General features: G+C 41.0%; 1 protein-coding gene across 1 annotated transcript; it reads left to right on the forward strand.

Annotated features, from left to right (window-relative positions):
* Positions 1 to 736: 736 nt before the first annotated feature.
* Positions 737 to 19,243, forward strand: LOC310806172 (polypyrimidine tract-binding protein 1-like). Its single transcript, XM_083672183.1, has 16 exons — positions 737 to 799; positions 1,660 to 1,713; positions 4,559 to 4,589; positions 8,958 to 9,021; positions 9,105 to 9,277; positions 9,497 to 9,643; positions 10,905 to 11,060; positions 11,368 to 11,478; positions 11,925 to 12,105; positions 12,206 to 12,280; positions 12,515 to 12,660; positions 13,935 to 13,968; positions 15,450 to 15,542; positions 15,795 to 16,011; positions 16,530 to 16,607; positions 16,704 to 19,243. Exons 1-16 carry the CDS (start codon positions 792 to 794, stop codon positions 16,834 to 16,836), a joined length of 1,701 nt encoding a protein of 566 aa, XP_083528309.1. The 5' UTR covers positions 737 to 791; the 3' UTR covers positions 16,837 to 19,243.
* Positions 19,244 to 19,613: the final 370 nt, after the last annotated feature.

The following is a 19,613-nucleotide window of genomic DNA, read 5'->3' on the forward strand; positions in this document are numbered from 1 at the left end:
CCCCAAAAATGTGCTTTTTGACTCTCTCAATAAGATACTTAGTTTGGCATTGGCAATTTATTGTGAACATTTATGGCTAGTCTCAGTGGCAGTGGCTAGTCTCCCAAGTCAGGCATGTTGCCTCCTACAAATTACATATGCTCCCTCCTGTCTAACTGCCTGCTCAACAATTGGTTTCCGTGCCCAACAGGAGGGACGTGCACATGCAGGAAATCCGGCTTTTGTTATTCCTCTGAGCCTCCTCCTGATTCCTCCATTTAATTTTGAGCCCTACCTAACCAAACTTGTGATTTGTCAGGAGAGTGTCTGTCTGTATATCCCAGGGATATGTTTTTCTTGAACTTCTGAGGCCCAATTAATCTGCAATTTCAACAGTTTGGCCCTGGGTCCCCGGCTGGGACCACATAGAACACTGTTCTGTCTCTATATTTCCAAGCAATACCATTTACAAAGACATAAATGAAATAAAATAAAATAAAAAAGTATTTAATACAACTTGTTGGGCTATGACAGTTTGAGCTAAAAGACATTCCTCAAGAATCGGTGTGACAGCATGAATTCTTACAGGTTTTGTGCCTTAAGGCTGTCCTCTCTTGCAACTTGCATCTTTGTCCTATCAGCGCCCCCTTTTCGTCTCAGACGCCCACAACTTTTATGTTTCACCCAATCGTTGCACTATTCGGCTAATCACATTGCGCTTCGCTGTTCCCCACCATTTTGTAAGGGTATAAGAAAAGTCGGCCAAGCAACAGTTTTGCCGATCTAAGCTGTAGCTAGTTCCGTGTTGTGCAATGGACGGGTAAGTTCGAGGAACAAGTTATGCGCACTAGAAAACAACTAAATGCAGCAAACATTGAATTTGTAATTGGCTGTTATGTTATAACAGCTTTCGTGTAAATTAGTGAAAGTTACTAATGTTATACTGTGTCTTTTGGTTTAAACATCGTAGCTCGCTAAATCGTTTCTGTGTACTATGATGAGTTACTAGCTAGCATATCGAGGCGTATCGATACTGTGTTTATAGAAAGGTACCCGTTTCTTAACTAACGTAACTCTATTGCTAACTAGTCTGATCAATTGGTAGAGTAAACCACAACAGGCGGCCATTAAAGCTGTTTCACACTTGTTTTATGGATGCCTTCTTTGAAAGCTAGTGTTTGCTGTATGCACAACCAAGAAACATCGCCGTTGCTGTGAAAATTAGAACCACCTGTGGCAGTGCGAAAAACGTTCGTTCACTATTCTAGACTAGAGTGGAAAAAGCATCTACCTCGTGTACACTTAGTTTCAATTTGACAATGGAGATGATCTAAGGCAGCAGACTATCCAGTATTTGATTAATTACATTTGTTTGTGACATGTTTACTGTTAGGAAGTCTTACAACGATGTGAAGCTAACTGTAGGCTTGCTTAGTGAGCATGCATGCGGAACAAAATGTTGATTTCTGCAGCGGGGATTAACATTACAGAAACGTGATGTAGTTTTTTCAATGTGTGATATCAATGTATCATTGCTATTAGCAGCTTACATTGTAGTCGATTTTAGGGCGGGTTTGTATTGGGGTACATCTTTATCCTATAGGTCTAGGTCACGACTTCAGGATTTTTCATTGGCGAATGGTGAACATAGGCTTGCTAACATCACATTTCTCCCCCCAGCCGTCTAGAGACTGATTTGTATCCTATGGGATCTACTTACGTCACTGAACTAGAGTAAGTTCCTTATGCAATGTCTTATTTCAATTTAGATAGGGCCTACTGGTTTGAGTTATGCATATTTTAATGGGTCGGTGTGCTGGTGGTGCGCAACATCTATATGAATTTGTAACTTCAAGTGGGAGGTAACATATTGATTCCACAGGCCTAATTTTATATATATATATATATACGAACATGCATACATACAGTGCCTTCGGAAAGTATTCAGACCCCTTCACTTTTTCCGCATTTTGTTAGACTCAATTTAAAATGGATTGAATTAAAATAATTTGCCATCAATCCACACAATACCCCAGAATGACAATGAAAACAGGTTTTTTCACTAAATTTCACTAAACTTATTAAAATTGAAATACAGAAATACCTTATGTACATAAGTATTCAGACCTTTGCTATGACGCTCTTAAAATTCGCTAAAATGCAAAAAAGTAATCAACAAGTCACTCTGAAGTTGAATTGAGTCGATCTTAATGCAACAATAATAGTTCATGTAATTTTGGAATTAATATCTTTGTTTTTATAGGGTATCTGATTTGCATAGGAATCAATTACACACTGTGTAGATTAGGATGTCACTACCAACTCAGCAAATTTCATAATTTTCTCTTGATCCTGACAAACCAGTCCCTGCTAGTGACAAACATACCCATAACTTGATGCAGCTACCACTATTCTTCACACGAGAGATGGTGCAGAAACTGCATTGCATGTGGTGGATTTGCACCAAAATTAATGCTTTGTAGTAAAACCAAATAAACACATTTCCAGCCACTTTCTTTGCTGTATCACTTGAATTCATTGTTGCAAACACAATTATGGGTATGAGAGAAATTATTTTCCATTAAGGGATTATTTTTGGCCACTTGGTTATAGACCAATTTTGTGGAGTGACTGTGATTATGTTGTCCCATCGACTGTGCTTTTTCCTCTCCACCATTCAACTTCGTAGATTTTGTAAGTCTCCCCAGGCCTCAGGGTTGCATTCCTGAGCAGTTTTGTTCCTCTCCATTTGCTCAGTTTGTAATGACAACCTGATCCACACTCTGTAATTGATTCCTATGCAAATCAGAGACCCTATAAAAACATTAATTCCAAAATTACGTGAACTATTATCCTTGCATTAAGATGGACTCAATTCAACTTGATTGATTTATTGATGACATTTTTGCATTTTAGCTAATTTTAAGAGTGTCATAGCAAACCTGTTTTCACTTTGTCATTCTGGGGTATTGTGTGTGGATTGATGGCAAATTCTTTTAATTTAATCATACACCCCAAATTCCTTGGTCAGGACACCACAAGAACTTTCAGTGACCGGATTCGGTGAATATCAAAACATATTTGATTGTGCCCAATGCGCATTCCACATGCCCGACATTTTACAATGAAGTTGTGTGAAAGCCAACTTTCTCCACTTAGTGTAGTGTAGGACCATAGGAATTCCTGTTTGTCAGAACCCAAAATATAACCTAAGCTTGTTTCATGCCATTCTTAGTAAACAATGTAATTGTAAACAAACACTAAAGCTTCAAGACATGGTTAAACTTATCACTTTGTTCCCAATGATGGTCAGTCCTTTCCATTCAGAGAGTTGGTAGCCTATATTTCTCCAGCCCCATCCCTCAGCTTTATACCCAAAAAAGTGGCAAAGTGACTGCTTTGTTGTTTGAATCCCAGATGGCCCATTAATAGTTTTGCCACCCCACCCCCATTCCTAAAATGCCATAAAGATAAGTATTTTTATAGTTGCCTAATATTTGAAAATAATAGTTGCTTATTTAATCTTTGAAACCACACACAGGCAACCCATTTATATGACTATATAGACCTACATTTATTGCTGATGGATCATGCAGAGGTGCAACTGTTCCTTGAATTTTGGGCCTTTTGGTACACTGGTTAGGCCTGTGGAATGGGGTCAATGCCATTCTCAGCCCCTGAGTAGGAATATCAATTGGAGGGATGCGTAAGAGTGCTCTTGCATTTTCTGTATGAACCTCATGAGAAACAGGATGTGGAGGTTAGGCCTAATCTTTAACTGAGTGTCGTTAGGGCCATGGCCTGGAATGCCACTCATTTTTCATGGGCCAAGTTGTGGGAAAGTGCTGTTTGCCTAATCATGCTTTTAAATGCACTAAGGAAAACAAGGAAATATATTCTAAACTGCATTATAAATACCCAATCAAGTTTTCCCCTACTCATAGAATCTTGTAGAATGATGGCCTATAAGACATGTTTTGTTGGCTTTCACAATTCCTAATATGGGCATTTAAAATGTGCATACATTTGGAAGTAGGAGACCTATTTGGTAACCTTCCACTTCTTAATTGTGTCAAATGTATGGGCTAGTGATCTAGCACTGAAGTCTAGTCCTACACTTGGAATCTGATGCCCTGGACAGATTCTACCGGTGTAAGTGACTTGTAGTTCAGTTATTTTTGTGCTATGGAGCCTACATAAGTTTGCATCTGAGCAAGGAAGGGTTTGTTCTGACCTCAACCTTTTCTGACTTGTGTGACGTGTCTGCTGAAGAACATAATTCTTTGTAGGCTAGATCCTAGCTTAGATTTACTTCAGAGAATAGTCCCATGATGCATTTTGTCAATTAATTTAACCCATTTAACCTTACCTACATAGCCTAATTTCTACCAGTGACCGTCTGCATTCATACTTCTCTGCAACTAGTAGGATAGACAATATAGCTAGTCAACTGTTGCCTCTGCCCTTCTCTGCTTTTTTGGTTTTCTTGAATTCTTGCACTACACTGGTGTAGCCCCTAAATTGCCATTTAATTTTTCATCCCTACTGCTTCTAACATTCCTTTTTCTTTTCTTCACAGCAGTGTCCATGATATTACAGTTGGTACAAAGGTAGGCACCCTTTTCTCTTTTCCTTTCCCCTCTCTTCAACATCAAAGCACAGGAGGTCTTTGACCAGGGGTTAAATTCCAAATTGGAAAATTACATGGTCATACCAAGTTATTCATAAAGGAAGATTTTGTTGCTAATCAGATGAGAACAAATTGTATCCCATGTTGCTTGGGCTACATTACCGTACCACAACCAGATTCTTGCAGTCACACAGGCAAGCCAAGTATTGTTGCATAAAAAATTTAAACATTCAGAGTAACATTTATGTGAAGGCAGTCCTCCAACCAGTTTTCATCTTAAAGTAAAGGTGAAGAGCAGTGGAAACACTGTTTGCCAAGGTTGATTGACTCCATCTTGCTCAACAGGTTCCTTTAACACTTTGCTAAGGTAGTTGGCTGTTTAAACTACAGTTTGTGTGCCTTATTTGAGTTACTTAAAAGATGTGCAAACAAACTTTGTTCAACTAGTTGTGTTATATTTCTTTAATTTCACTATGCTACAAGAAAGTGAAATTAAGGCACATAATTCTTAGTTGCTCGTTTAATGGTGACCAGTAACCCAAGCTAAACATTCTCAAATTGTTTTAATCTGGTGTGTTGAGAACATTACTGTTGCTGTGGAAACAGTAATTATTGGTCGGCTTTGGCAGTGTGCAGGGAATGCTCTTGGTACATTCCAGTCTTCCAGTGTCCCGACGAATCCAAACCCTTCTCTCTTTAGGGACTTGTGTCTCGTACTTGCACACCAGCTCCTGTCCCACAAAATGTTGGCCATTTGTAATGCTGCATCACTCACAGCCTTATTCAGTCCCTACCTGGAAAAACATGACAGAGCCATTACCACAGATGGAGCCCTCCAGTCTGGTTGAGGCAAGCTAATTTGAGCAGTTTAAGCAGAGGTTTTCTCGATGGTGAAGCTTAATGAGTAAGGCGTTTTGGATATAAATATGTTTTACACAGATATGCAGAGGGAAGTGCTGCCTCAATCACCTGATGGCCTTGCTGTTGAGTGGAGGTCGCGTGGCCCCCTCCAGGATGGGTGATATACGATTGTGAGCAAACACACAAGAACGAGTGTTCCAAAAGGAGCGTGTTGCACGCCTACACTCTACAGCATCACTGTACTCCCAGATTGGCCTTCAAAGGCTACCACACAGAAACGGCATTCCTCAGGCCTCTTTCACAGAGATAATCGGCTGTGGTATGTGCCTAGCTTGGGGAGGGGGCCAGAGCACAAAGAGTTATTCTTACAGGTACCACGTATATGGGATGGACATGTAGCAACCACAAGCCGACCCTGAAGTTGGTGGTAGTTACGAATACTGAGTTATATTGTGGGTTATCTTCACAGAAAAAGGGAGCAGTTCACTGGAATGCTGGTGTTTTTTCCCTTCTCCATTCTCTAATTGCCTCTTGTTTCCTGTTCTCCCCAGGGTGTGTCATTACAAACTGCTGGCCTCAAATAATGGCCCTGTGAGCATTTTAAAGGGTTGGGAGGCAAAGGATAATACCAATAATTACAAAAGTGGTGTCCCTTTACCCTTGTCTGCAACATCTTGTAACTTTGGAAGAATGGTTAGGTTATATTCCTTTGATTTAGTTAGTTGTGATAATGGAGGTGCTACCATGCATTTATTGTCATTAAATCCTGAAGAATCCTTAAACCCAGTATGTTTGTATAAAGAATTAGTCTCAAGGTGTGCAGTCTGCTGTCTCGATCATTAAATGCCCTCTGGGGGGTTTGCTCTTATTACTTATTGCTGGAGAATAAGTCATTATATGTAAACAAAGATGATTTGTTTACCTTGGCAGTATAGATGACCTCTTTCAAACACATTCCTCAAAGATTGGAGAGGGTGGTGAAAAGTGAGGGGATGAATGGAACCTATTCAGGACATGCAAATATGTTGCCCCCCTTTTTTTGTACATGCATGTTCATGTGTTTTCTCTACAAAGTGGTTTAGAAATGATGGCAAACAGAAAGGACTGGGTGAGCAGTGGCCTGTGTTTGATTATTGTAGTCACCATTGGCAATGTTGCTAGGCAGCCAGCATGTATGAACTGGATTAAAACTCATGTGCAGCGAGTGGCTACTAAAGGCAGAGGATAGAGTTGTTTTCCAATAATTTACGTGTTGAGTAACAAGATCTCGCTCATCCACCTTAAAGGCTCCTTTGTTTATATTGTGACCGGCCTATTAGAGGGGCCATAACTGGTTTCGCAAACATTTGTGTTTGTTAGTGTAATTGCTGGAGAAATGTACACCTGGCTGTAGAAAGATAATCAGCCTTTTGTGTATTCAGGCCAAGAGTCGCGGGTGTGGCTTAGCAGCTCACCTGGAGCTGTCGGCTAGGGTTACCATGGTGAGGGAGTGACATTCAAAGCTGCCCCTGGAAACGGCCCCATTCTTGAAGTGCATTGTCTCATGCTTTTCTTGTCTTTTTTTTTTTTTTTTCCCATCTCCACACCTTTTCTAATCTCTTTTCAATGTAGGCCTCTCTACCTCCCTTAAACAAAATTCACCCTGTTTTTAGTCTCAGTGGAGTGCAATGTACGACACGTTGAGAAATTGTAAGCCTGAGTGTTACACACCCGATATTAACGATGGGTTTGCGATGTTGAGTTTGTGATTCAGCCCTTCACAACTCTTTTTTGATCAAGAGCTCAAAATGGAGACAGACAGGCCAAATGAGTGCAACTCACCCTTGAGGGCTGTTATTAACAATGTTGCAGTTGCAGACAAAGCCTGCTCTGTGACTTGGCCTGTCAGCATGGCTGAGTCTAGAGAGCATGCTTTTTGCTACTAAACCTCTTTTAAAGACCTTTATACACACTGACTCCCCTTGCCCTTCACATATGGTTTTCATTGAGTCCCGCACCAGTGGAATTTGGAGTGGCTTGTGGAGCGCATGAGTTTTGACGTCTTCAGCCTTAGGAAGGGCGTTTGGGTCGTTAACCAGAGCAGGCTTTTGTTTCCTGTCGCTGATCACATAAAAAGAACAGGCTTGCTGATGGTAAATCATTTCCTTAGCTTTGTCTGTTTCCCCTTTTTGTTACAGTAGGCATCTGTTGTGCAGCCTCCTTTTATGCTTTTAATAACAATTCAAAATACGTCACTACACAACCTTGCTTTTCGTACATGCTGAAATTGCCTCTAACTTGTGTCTTTATTTGGTACTAGGCCTAGTAGGGTATAAAATACTATCAAGCTAAGTAAATGAAACCTCTGCAGTTAACCTTAAATATTGGGGCTTTCAAGCAGAATGAAGCTGAAGTAGATGAGTTTCAGGGACTTAATCTGTAGATGTTGGAGAGTGGGCATGTAGTCACCATCTGGGCTGTCCCAACCCCCTACTAGTACTCCCACCAACAGGGTGGATGAGACAGTGAGGGTGATAGATGGTCAGGCCCATGACTCTTGGGTTTCTGCTTCCCTTGCCTTCTCCACCCCCTCATTCCTGCTGCCTGGTGACCCAAAAACAGTTTTCTCCATTTCGCTTCTGCAACATATGCTGATATGGGTGACACGCATCCACCCACCAGGTTTGGAATTTAATGTGTGATGTTAATGTTTTGCTCGGAGCAAAAATGGCCACAAAAGTTCCAAAAAAAGTGGCTACTTTAAGAAGTCATCAACAACTAATAAACAGGTAGGCCATTTCAATAAAAAAAAAAAAAAGTTAAATACACACACACGAGAATGCAAGGGCAGTGGGGGTAGGGCCACCAGGGATGAGGCAGGGAGTTGTCAGCACCCCCCCCCCCCCCCGAGTGGTCCAAACCTCCTAAGCCATAATGAGGTTAGCAAGTCCAGTCATTGGATCCCTATTAGTCTGCATGGGTTACCTTCTATACACACATTCCTTTGTCAATGTGTTTGTCTTCCAAAGGTGGGCACTCCATATGGTCATCTACTACTTCTAGCTGAAGGATCCCTTAAACTTTGTCGCTGAGCAGTTTACTATTCCTTGTGCCTGTCCCCATTGTAAATGGGGCAACACTGGCCCCTGTTCAACTAAACAGGTCAACCTGGAATAGGAGGCCTTGGGAAAGGGTGGCAAAGCGACCTGTTTGTTGTGACAAAGATGTGCCATTGTCTACTCATCTTGCCATTGTATTTAGAGGTCAAAGAGGGTGGTTTACTTTACCCGAATGGATATTGTTCGAAGTGCATACAATGATGATCTTCTACTTATTGAATAGATTATTTACGAATAGAATACACCTACTCAATCCATAGCTTCCTATACATGTTATGTGTTTTGCATACTGCTCATGTGATGTTGCATTCTCCTGTCCATAAAATTCTATTTGTCAAGTACACAATACACTAGATGCTTCATGCATCATCGTGACCGTCTGTTTGCAGAGAGGATCTGACGAGCTTTTCACCTGCATCTCAAACGGACCCTATATCATGACCAGCTCAGCAGGTTAGTGTGTCTCTCTTGACATGTACCGCAGTCCATAAGTACAAAATGATAGGTCCCAAACCTAAGTGTGTTCTCCTTCACAGCCAATGGCAACGACAGCAAGAAGTTCAAAGGTGATATAAGGAGCCCTGGCATCCCGTCGCGTGTCATTCATGTGCGCAAGCTCCCCAACGACATCAACGAGGCCGAGGTCATCTCCCTGGGCCTGCCCTTCGGGAAAGTCACCAACCTGCTCATGCTCAAAGGAAAGAACCAGGTAGTGTGTGCTTATTTTCCGACGTAGTATAGGAATGTATTAAAGCCAGTAACAGTGTTTGTCACTGCGACGTTTACTGCAGTTGTAGGAGTACTTGACTTCTTTATTACTAGACTGTCCTCCAGAGCAATGTGAAGTGTAGATGTTCTAATGAGAGGATAAGATCTGCTCCATTAATGACACCCCCCCCCTTTCCATTCCTCCTTCCTGTACTTCCAGGCCTTCATCGAGATGAACACTGAGGATGCGGCCCAGACTATGGTCAGCTACTACTCGTCAGTGACGCCCGTCATCCGCAACCACCCTATCTTCATGCAGTACTCTAACCACAAGGAGCTCAAGACGGACAACTCCCCAAACCAAGTGGTGAGTCCTTTTTCATGCGTCTTTCTCAGCTGCGATGTCACTCCACTCAGCCCTTCACTTCTGGTGAAGTCATTAGGTGAAGGTGAGTATGGAGGCTGGAGCACATTTTGATGTTGATAGTTTTGTTTTACTCGCAACTGAGCAATTAGTGTTCAAGGCTTCAAAGGTATTAATCCACAGTGGACTGGTATGTCATGGTAGTGAAACACAAACAGGTATTTTGAAAAAGTCATGAAAGCTATAGACTCTGCCTTGCACCTGTACAATAACCGGATTGCTGTGTAAGAATGAATCATTTGGAATCACACGTTGCCAGAGCAGTTGTGTGGTTGCACAAGCATTCACCAGTCCAGTTGGACACATCATGACTGACTTGAGCCAATCAAAATTAACTGTTTTTTGCCCTCCATGTTGGTTGAAATGCAGCTGTTTGTACTGCAGTTTGCTGAACTTCTCTTCCTTTTACTAAATGTTTGCCTTTCCCTGCATATCTTGTGGTTTGAGTGTGTACCATGTGGCCTCTAAACAAGCCGTCCCCTTTTCTAAACACAGTTTCCTGGGAGACTGCATGCCAATGGCAACCAATGGTGCACAGCTGTGGCAACCATCTACTCCCCCTCAAATTGCTCAACTCCGTCTTATCTGCTCATTGGCCTGCTAAATGAACATAAACACAGTGCAGATGAACATTCCAAGATGTTTATATTTTGCTCCTTGAAGTTTCCTCTTCTTGCCACCAGGGGGCTGCTCCAGGAAAAGCTCTTTGAAATGTCTGAATCATTTCAGATATCCGGCTTCTGGTAACCTGAAGTTCGAATCGGGCAGGTTAGATGTGGAGGATGCGTTGCCATAGTCTTTGATCCAACTATACCTTGCGCTCTCTTTCTGGGGAAGACCGTTCAGTCAATTTGAGTTGACTTGAGTGTGCTCACTTACTCTAATCCTGCTTTCTGGAACAGCCACCAGTCTTGAAAGTTTCCATTTATTTACAAACAAGCTGAATTGGTAATCACAATGGAATGTAATTTTTAAAGACTGCCGTCGTAGTTGGTGTTGACGTATGCGATTCATTAGATCGATAAACTTCCAGATGGTTCTTTTGGACAAAACAAGTTCAATAATTTTTTTCCACCCATCTAATCACAATTAGGCGAACTATTTAATTTTGTTACGGCCACTTTTACATTAATATTTTCAAGCAGTCCTAGTCCAGGGTTTTGACTGACTATTTCTAATTTGCTATCCATTCTCCTTCTTCCAGAGAGCCCAGGCAGCGCTGCAGGCGGTGAATGCAGTGCAGACAGGTGGCATGCCGATGGCAGGCATGGATGCCTCGGGCATGGGCGGTCACAGCCCTGTGCTGCGTGTCATAGTGGAGAACCTCTTCTACCCAGTCACCCTGGATGTGCTGCATCAGGTACACACATGCGCACACACATACAGCTACCTCCATAAGTGCAAAGATTGGATGCTAGACCAAAAGATGCCAATGTCCCCTGTTTGTAGTGCTGATACAAGATTAGCATCTTCACACTCGCACGAGTCACACATTTGATCATGGTTTCTGATAAGCTTGTCAGCACATACATTCATACATACAGATTACTTCAACAGTTGTAGAAACATTTTTATTTTGGCGACTATACACAAGATAATACCTCACCGGCGTATGAGTTTTTAGGTCTGAGCCTGTATTCCCTCCTGACCCTGCCCTCCTCTCACAGATCTTCTCCAAATTTGGCACAGTGCTGAAGATCATCACATTTACCAAAAACAATCAGTTCCAGGCCCTACTGCAGTACTCTGATGGCTTGACTGCTCAGCACTCAAAATTGGTAAGTAGTGCCCTCTACCAGTCAATGCTGTGTAATACAGTATTATTCTCATCTCTTGACAGGGCTCTGAAGCATGCAGTCATAATGTAATGGCTAATATAAGCTTTGTGTAACACACAGGCTTAGTTTCTTATACCGATTCTTTTCCGATCAATTTGCATTTTGTTAGTTTTGACTTAACCGTTCAATTATTAGTCTTTATCAGAACCAAAGACTAGTTAATCACAAAGTACAATGTGTAAGAAACTGTACCCCTATATTAAACAAAGTTTATACTAGCTATTTGAAAAAAATGTACTACATTTTGAGAAACATCTTTATAATTCTCAGTCCTCACTTTCATTTTGTTGAAAACAATAAGTATAGATACAAAGTATTGCAAATACTTGATACCTTGATATGAGCCATATAGGGTAAGCCTAATAGTTACTGTTTGCTTGGTGAAGTCTTTAGATGGTCAAAACATCTACAACGCCTGCTGCACTCTCCGCATCAACTTCTCCAAACTGACCAGCCTGAATGTGAAGTACAACAACGACAAGAGCCGTGACTACACCCGGCCTGACCTGCCCACTGGTGACAGCCAGCCTTCCATGGAACACCAGCACGCTATGGCAGCAGCCTTCAGTAAGACTTCATCCCAACCTCCCTGGCAGTTCCTACTTCACCACCGGTTTTCCAGCCTGGATAAAAATCTCACTCTTGTATCAATTCATGTTCTCTCCAGGTGCGCCAGGGCTCATCTCGGCCAACCCGTATGCAGGAGCTGCTCACTTCCCCCCACATTTTGCCATTCCGCAAGGTAAGTCTTGTCTACATCTGTGGCACTTGCCTTTTGTAGGGTGAAGACTCGCCTCATCCACCACTACTGAAGTGACCTACACCCTGAAATGGGTCATCTGCTACCCTGCTCATGGATCTAAGCCCTTTAGAAGTACCAGTCAAGTACTGTTCAAGCTTTGATGTAGCTTTGCTACACCATGACATGCTTACACCCTTTCTTAAGCTTTTGTAATGTTTTTTTTGTCTCCTCCAGGTCTTGCAATGCCAGGTGTTCCTGGAGCCCTGGCCTCTCTGGGCATCCCCGGGGCTGCAGCTGCAGCTGCTGCAAGTCGAATGGGCTTCCACAGCCTCTCTCCTGGAGGCCACTGTGTCATGCTGGTCAGCAACCTTAACCCAGAGGTTAGTGCCGATCTCTTTCTCTTACCCTTTAGTTTATACTTTTAACCAATTAAACTTTTGTAATGGTGTGGAGGGGAAGAGAAACTCTCTTAGTGGGCATGCATGATGTATACCAAGTGAATTGGGTGGTAAATGGATAAGGCTGCTACTCAGATCAAGATTAACATCCATTTCTTGATAACATTGTTTTTTATTTAGGACACATGCCCACTATGTGATCAGCATACCATCTTCTTTCTGTCAACCCCCGCAAGAGTGCATATAAGCTCAGTTTAGCAGAGCTCCTGGCTTCTTTTTCCCCTAGTGTTTTTCCTCACTCCTGTTCTCTCAGTGTTTTCCCATCCCTGCAACAGTCTTACGTTGTTTCACAAGGAGTAGATACCATAGCACTTCTCATACATTCCAAATGGATGGTATGATTTGTGCCATAGGAAGTTGGATTGTTAACCATTCTGTTGAACCAATAAACATTTACTGGACGAAGCGATTAACATTCAGTTGATATTTAAAATACTCTTTGGCAACTGCTTTTCAACAACTCTTTTTTTTTTTCCCCCTCCATATTCCAATCATATAGAGCCATTTGTCTTCACCTTGGAGGCAATATGTTTCTATATTTATATTTTGTTTATGCAAGTGTGCAGCTTAAGGCCAATAAATATCCATAAAAGCTTGAATTTGCATGGAATGTAACAATGAAACCACTTCCAGCAGAACTATTAAACACATTGTCTCAACTACTTGTTTTGTGTAAAATGCATCTAGGTTAGGTTGAGTCATCACTTTCCGTGATATAAACTATTTTAAAGCACATACTATACTGGATGGAACGCTTTTATATTTCTTTGTGTATACTGACCTTGTTTTTTTTTTACCTCCTTCTTCCTTGTTTCTCTCCCTCCCCATTCCCCCTCTCTCCCTTTTTGTTTAATACCTTGACCTGGAAACTTTTTATTTTTTTTGCCAACTGACTGCACGCCCCATTGTATTTCCCTTCCCATCTTCTTTCTATTCACCACAACTTAATGTGTACACACAACATGCACAAACACATGAAAATATACCCTCATCTCTGAACATGTACCCGTCGACATCTACCCTTCTCTATTGTCCAATTTATTAACCCTCCCCATGATCCAACCCCTTTTTTTTTTTTGGCCATTCTTCGTGGAACTACCTCCGCTGTGGATGATATGTTGAACCTCCACTCTCCTGCCTCCGATCTTTTCCTGTCCCTTCCTCCCTCCGCTGCCTTCCTCTGCTGTCTTAAAAAGAGAGTTACGCCCCAATGCCTCTTTATTCTTTTCGGTATGTTATCATTAGCACCTTTTTTATTATTACCTGTTTGTTCTTTTTTTTTCTTTTTTTCCATAACCATTTTATTTCAGAAGTTGAGTGTTATGGTTTCATACATTTTGTGTGTCGATTTTGAGAAACTTGGCAAAAAGTTGCAGCATTTTCAGAGTGTCACCATGTTTAAAGATAGACTAGTTCCCGCCTTTATAATTGCAGGAAGTCTCACTGCTCTCGCACACCACTTATTTTCAGTGCCCTTCAGAAAGAAATCCCTAATTCTGTGTCTCTTTTGACAAACAAAAGAGAAGGGTGCAGCTCTACTGTATTTATGTAATATAGTAGAGGGCTGCGCCCTTTTTGTCTATTATAGTTGATGCTCTATAGTATCTATGGGCTGAGTTTAACTGCCAACTTCAACCTAAATGGTTTCGAATATACATTAGCATATTGCAACTAGCATATCATTTGGGTTGATCTGTCGTTTAGGCAGAAGTTGGCCTCTTCAGTCCCACACTATATGACAATTGGATACTGCTGATTGCAACATCTCATGTATGGGCATATTTTTATTCCCCCAAGCACTATGGGTGGGGCAGTTGAAATGAGAAGATGGCAGGTTGTACATGGGTAATTTATTAGATTGGGTCATTCTAATTGTAACTTTCTGTGAGATGCTGTAACTTTTTGCTACACTACATGACATTTTAGAATTGTCAGTCAGTTTCATAATAAATTTGCATGCTTGATTTTTCTTTGTTTTGCATGCCCTCAATGAACGCTGTATCAATTGCTTTTGGTTAATAGTCAAGACTCCCATAATGAATGCAGAATATATATATATAAGGCCAAATCAGCCTTTTTACATTTCTTCTGATCCTTATTCTCAATTTTCTGACTTGCAGTCCCTGTTTTTAACCATTTAGCGTCTCTTACCCTCCAAAATTGTATTTACCGATTCACAAGGAGGAATCACTTTGTAGATGCGAAAGTCATGTCCTCTTTTATAAACTACTTAAATTCCTAATTTCCCTTCACCATTTCTGCCCCAGTGTAGCCATTTTACAGTTCCACAGCCTTTCTCAGAGAATTCTAGTACATTTGAATTATTGAATCGAACTTACCGATGCAGCTCTTTAAAAAATTGGAATGGACATCTATAGGGTTAATCTTGTTGGTGTAAAATTCACCATGAACTTGTAGTTATTCACTGTCCCACTAGTGGCCATGATACAGCATTGCATTGGTCAGTGGCTTCAGTCACTCTTGCTAAAATGGATTGCTATAGATTCCCCCCTTCCCCATTTTTTTTAAATGGAGCATCTTGATTGTGAACTGAAGTTATTTATGCATACACAAGCTACCCTGTGGGGCTTAGAAGGGCATCAACCAAATCTTAAATCTGCCCAAAAACATGGTCTTGATTGTATAGCGCAGTCCGTTTTTTTACTTATTGTTTTCAACAGTTTCTTCCTCTCTTCCCCCTTATTTTTAAGGTGTATATGGCGATGTGATGAGAGTGAAGATCCTGTTCAACAAGAAGGAGAATGCACTGATCCAGATGTGTGATGGGACTCAGGCTCAGCTAGGTAACTGTCCTGGTGGGGATTTGACGGTTGACCTAGTGAGACATCAAACGTGAAGCTAAAGACTGGATCATCCAAGTTCAGGACTAACAAACAGCAGTAACAAATGAATAATCTACATTCTAGTCATTGAATTGTTTGTCACTGCAGGTTTTATAAATATGTCCTCAATGGACTATTGCAGATGTGGTGAACAGTCCATGTATGAAAGTTCTGAATAGGATACTCACACTGTTTAACCTTTACCTCCAACAGCCATGAGCCACTTGAATGGGCAGAGGCTCCATGGGAAGGCACTCCGTGTCACCCTTTCAAAACACACCAACGTCCAGCTGCCCCGTGAAGGCCATGAAGACCAGGGCCTGACCAAGGACTACGGCAACTCTCCTCTACATCGCTTCAAGAAACCCGGCTCCAAAAACTACTCAAACATATTCCCCCCCTCAGCTACCCTGCACCTCTCCAACATCCCGTGAGTAGCAAGAAAATGCAACAGAATACTGCTAAATGTCTTTTGTTTAAAGGGGAATTTACAATCCACGATGCATACTGTCTAACTCTGCATCACAGCTCTCGAAAAGGTCAGTTTACTTCCTTGAGTCTCAGTCGCGTCAAATACGTCACCATAAGACCTCTGACCCTGCACTACTAGGCAAGTGATTCCCAGAGAACAGCATGCCCTAGCTCTTGTGCTGTTAAACAGAAGGTGGGCGGGAAATTGTAATGATTTTCTGAATTGAGGGAAAATCTTGAGTTGTAGGAATTGACACAAATAGACAATTTAGAACATCTGGACACAACAAACAGAGCAATGCAACGTCATAGCCGTGTGACAGAAAGCCTTGTGGGGTAATTGTCTTGAATTCAGCTAGTTATCTCTGCCAGTTATCTCTCTTGCCCTGCTATTTTGTGGCTACGTCATATCGCTGAGTCTACATTTTTAAGCTTGATTCTCAGTCTTTAACAGTTGTTGTCATTCTTTACTTAAAGACCCTCTGTGGTAGAAGATGACCTCAAGATGTTGTTTGCAAGCTCTGGTGCCATGGTCAAGGCCTTCAAGTTCTTCCAGTAAGTAATTGTGTCCTTCCTTCCCCCTTCCCTTTTTAAAACTTGCCCCAATTTGACCACATTGTATGCCTGACTCTGTATGTGTGACACTTATAGGAAAGACCGCAAGATGGCTCTGATCCAGATGGGCTCTGTGGAGGAGGCCATTGAGTCCCTCATTGAGTTCCACAACCACGACCTGGGTGAGAACCACCACCTGAGGGTCTCCTTCTCCAAATCCACCATCTGAGGGAGAAGTCTAAAATGGACTGTCATCCCTTTTGATCTCAACTGTCACATTGTGGGAAGCAACTCTTCAGTTGTAGAGTAGCCCTCAACCATAGAATTCACTTGCATCATTCCTATTATAATATTTATATACGCACATCTATATAAATCAACCTATAAACCATATAAGGAAAACAATTCACACCTGATTTTACTGGGGGGGGGGGGGGGGGGTTTAAACTATTTTTAGTTTGCAATTTCTAGTTTTTTCTTTTTTTTTTTTCTTGCCGTCACAGGTTAATGGATTCATTTTTGGGCCTCTCTGTGCACAGACATAAGTTGTTTACACTTGCCTGTCTCTGGGACTCTTTCAAGATACTCATGTAGCCTTTATTTTGTGGATAATTACATGTGCCCTCAGGGTCCAGTACCACTAGGTTCTGAGGTGTTGGTATAATGCCTTGTAATGCCCTCTATGCCTTCAAATGTTTTCTGTGCCTTACTCCAGAAGTCTTACGTCCTTGAATTTGACACCTTGGCATTTAACGAGGAAACATTTTCCTGGCCTTCTCCCCTCCCCAATACTCATTTGCAAAGACCAGGTTTACAGTTGATAAACTCAGATCATTTGTATGAAATGTATTACAAGGTTGACTGACTATTTTCATGTATTATGAAGGTATTTCTATTCATCTGTTATTTTAAAGTGCCCTCTTTCTTTTATTTTTAAGTATGTTCAGCTAGCTAGTTCGGAGTATCCAGTCCACTGCACGTTATCTAGCTTTTTAAATGTATAAACCCCATGTACCAGGGTTTAATTATTATTCCTAGTCTTGTTTACTGTATATCTAGATTTAGGATGTATGTGTTCCATTTTATTTTTTACAATTTATGCAATCATTTTTGTACAATCCAATATCATACACATTTGTATCATTCCTATACTGTTGGTTGTAGCTCATAGATCTTGGTCAGTGGTTGCTTTACCTCTGCCTTTGCAAAAAAGTTTTGCTGGAACTTTCCTGACAAGTGTGGCTTCCAATGTGTCTTGTATGAGTTTGCTTTTTATCTTATTTGCCTCCTCTTACAGTGGCTGTCAATTTAGTATATTTATACAAAGTTATGATTCACTACAGCTCAACCAAATAAGGCCTTCATGCAAGTTATTGTAGTTAGTCAGTAAACTCAACACCTGCCTTAGAAGCTTCTCAGTAAGTGAAATGATGATCAATGACGGTCATTTCAATTATAACTTTCTGATTTACATGCGCCCCGAATAATTAACCTCCATCAAGTACTTTTGTTAGTCTATCACTCTGCATACAATGCTTTTCACAAAGGGATTAAGTAGCTTTGTGTTGGACTGATACTTTCTTGTGCAATGCTGCAGTCATTGTGAAAAGCGGCATTCAGTCTCCCTGTTATGGAAATCCATGGATAGTTGGGGTCTAGACAACATGTATCTAAAATTATAGTTTGGACAAGACTGAAGAATTTTTGGTCTTCTTTGAATGCAATTTGTGCATGAAACATTTATTAACACATTTTGTAGTTTTTTCCAATGATAACAGGTTACTGCAGTGATACCAGGTACTGGACACATTGTAATCAGATCTATAGTATAGATCTGGCACTTAGGTATGACTTGTTTTATGAAGGTTGTCTTCAACTATCAGTCTTAATACTCAGACATTCCATTTGTGCACCATTTCCTGTGGGGTGGGATGTGAATTACATTTAAATAAAACTAGAAAGTTGACTCATCAATGTGTTGACCTGGTGCAAAGCAATAATAGATCTCTTCTGTCTTGGGCAAGGGACCAAAGTGCTCAACCAATTTGTTTCGTCACTTGAGTTTCCTTGATCACAAGAATTGATTATTTGTTGACTGCAAACCTATTGATAATTGCAGAATAATAGCATTTTTTGGATGGGGGACATCTAAACCTGATTGTTAAAAGAAATAAAAGATGAGGCTCTTTTTTATATCAATATGTAGCATGTGTTGATGTTAATGATATTACATATACCCAGTGGATTTTCCAATTATGCAAAATTGCACAGCATTTTAAATCATTACATTAAAGTGATAACTTCAGTCACTTTAGATGGCAGGTTTTCTTTAAGGGAGGTGACATTGATTGTCTGGGGTGGGATGGGGTTGGGATGAAAAGCTGTATATAATTGTTTTTGTACAAGAGTAGTTATTCTGAAGCAATTAAGGTTTTGTATCTGAAACATGTATATTTTGATAACTGCTTGGGACCATTCTTGAGCCTTTCAGTTAAAAACAGTTTGTATCACACAGAAAAAGAAATTAAATTGTTTCTAACAAAAAACATGTAATGTTTGTGTCCCAATGACCTCTGTTCTGTACAGCTCTCACTTTTCTCTGGATCTAGTGCCTTCAATAAATCTTTTCTCTGCTTTCTACTTGTCAATTCCTAATTCCATTTCCCATCAATTCTTAATTTGAGGTAAATTGCTGGATTTAACTTTGCTCATGAGTTTATTTAGTCTTTGTTCTCTTTCAAACCATTGGAGTTGTAGGCTATCCCCATCACAGGCCCTCTGTGCATTTCTATCCACCTGTTGAACAGGGCAATCATGTCTACCCACAGTGGAGTTGTTATGCCACTTGCTACTCTAGTCCTTTCTCAATTGTTAGGATCTCCTCCGCCCTTCACTTGCTTCCTTCTCAATACTGGAAAAAATATTTAACGATCATGTTTAAATAATTCCTGCTATGTACATTACACGCAGGCACCAAGCGAACCTTTGCAAATCCTGCTTCTCATC

This window comes from Argentina silus (genome assembly GCF_951799395.1).
Source record: "Argentina silus genome assembly, chromosome: 6".
NCBI lineage: Eukaryota > Metazoa > Chordata > Actinopteri > Argentiniformes > Argentinidae > Argentina > Argentina silus.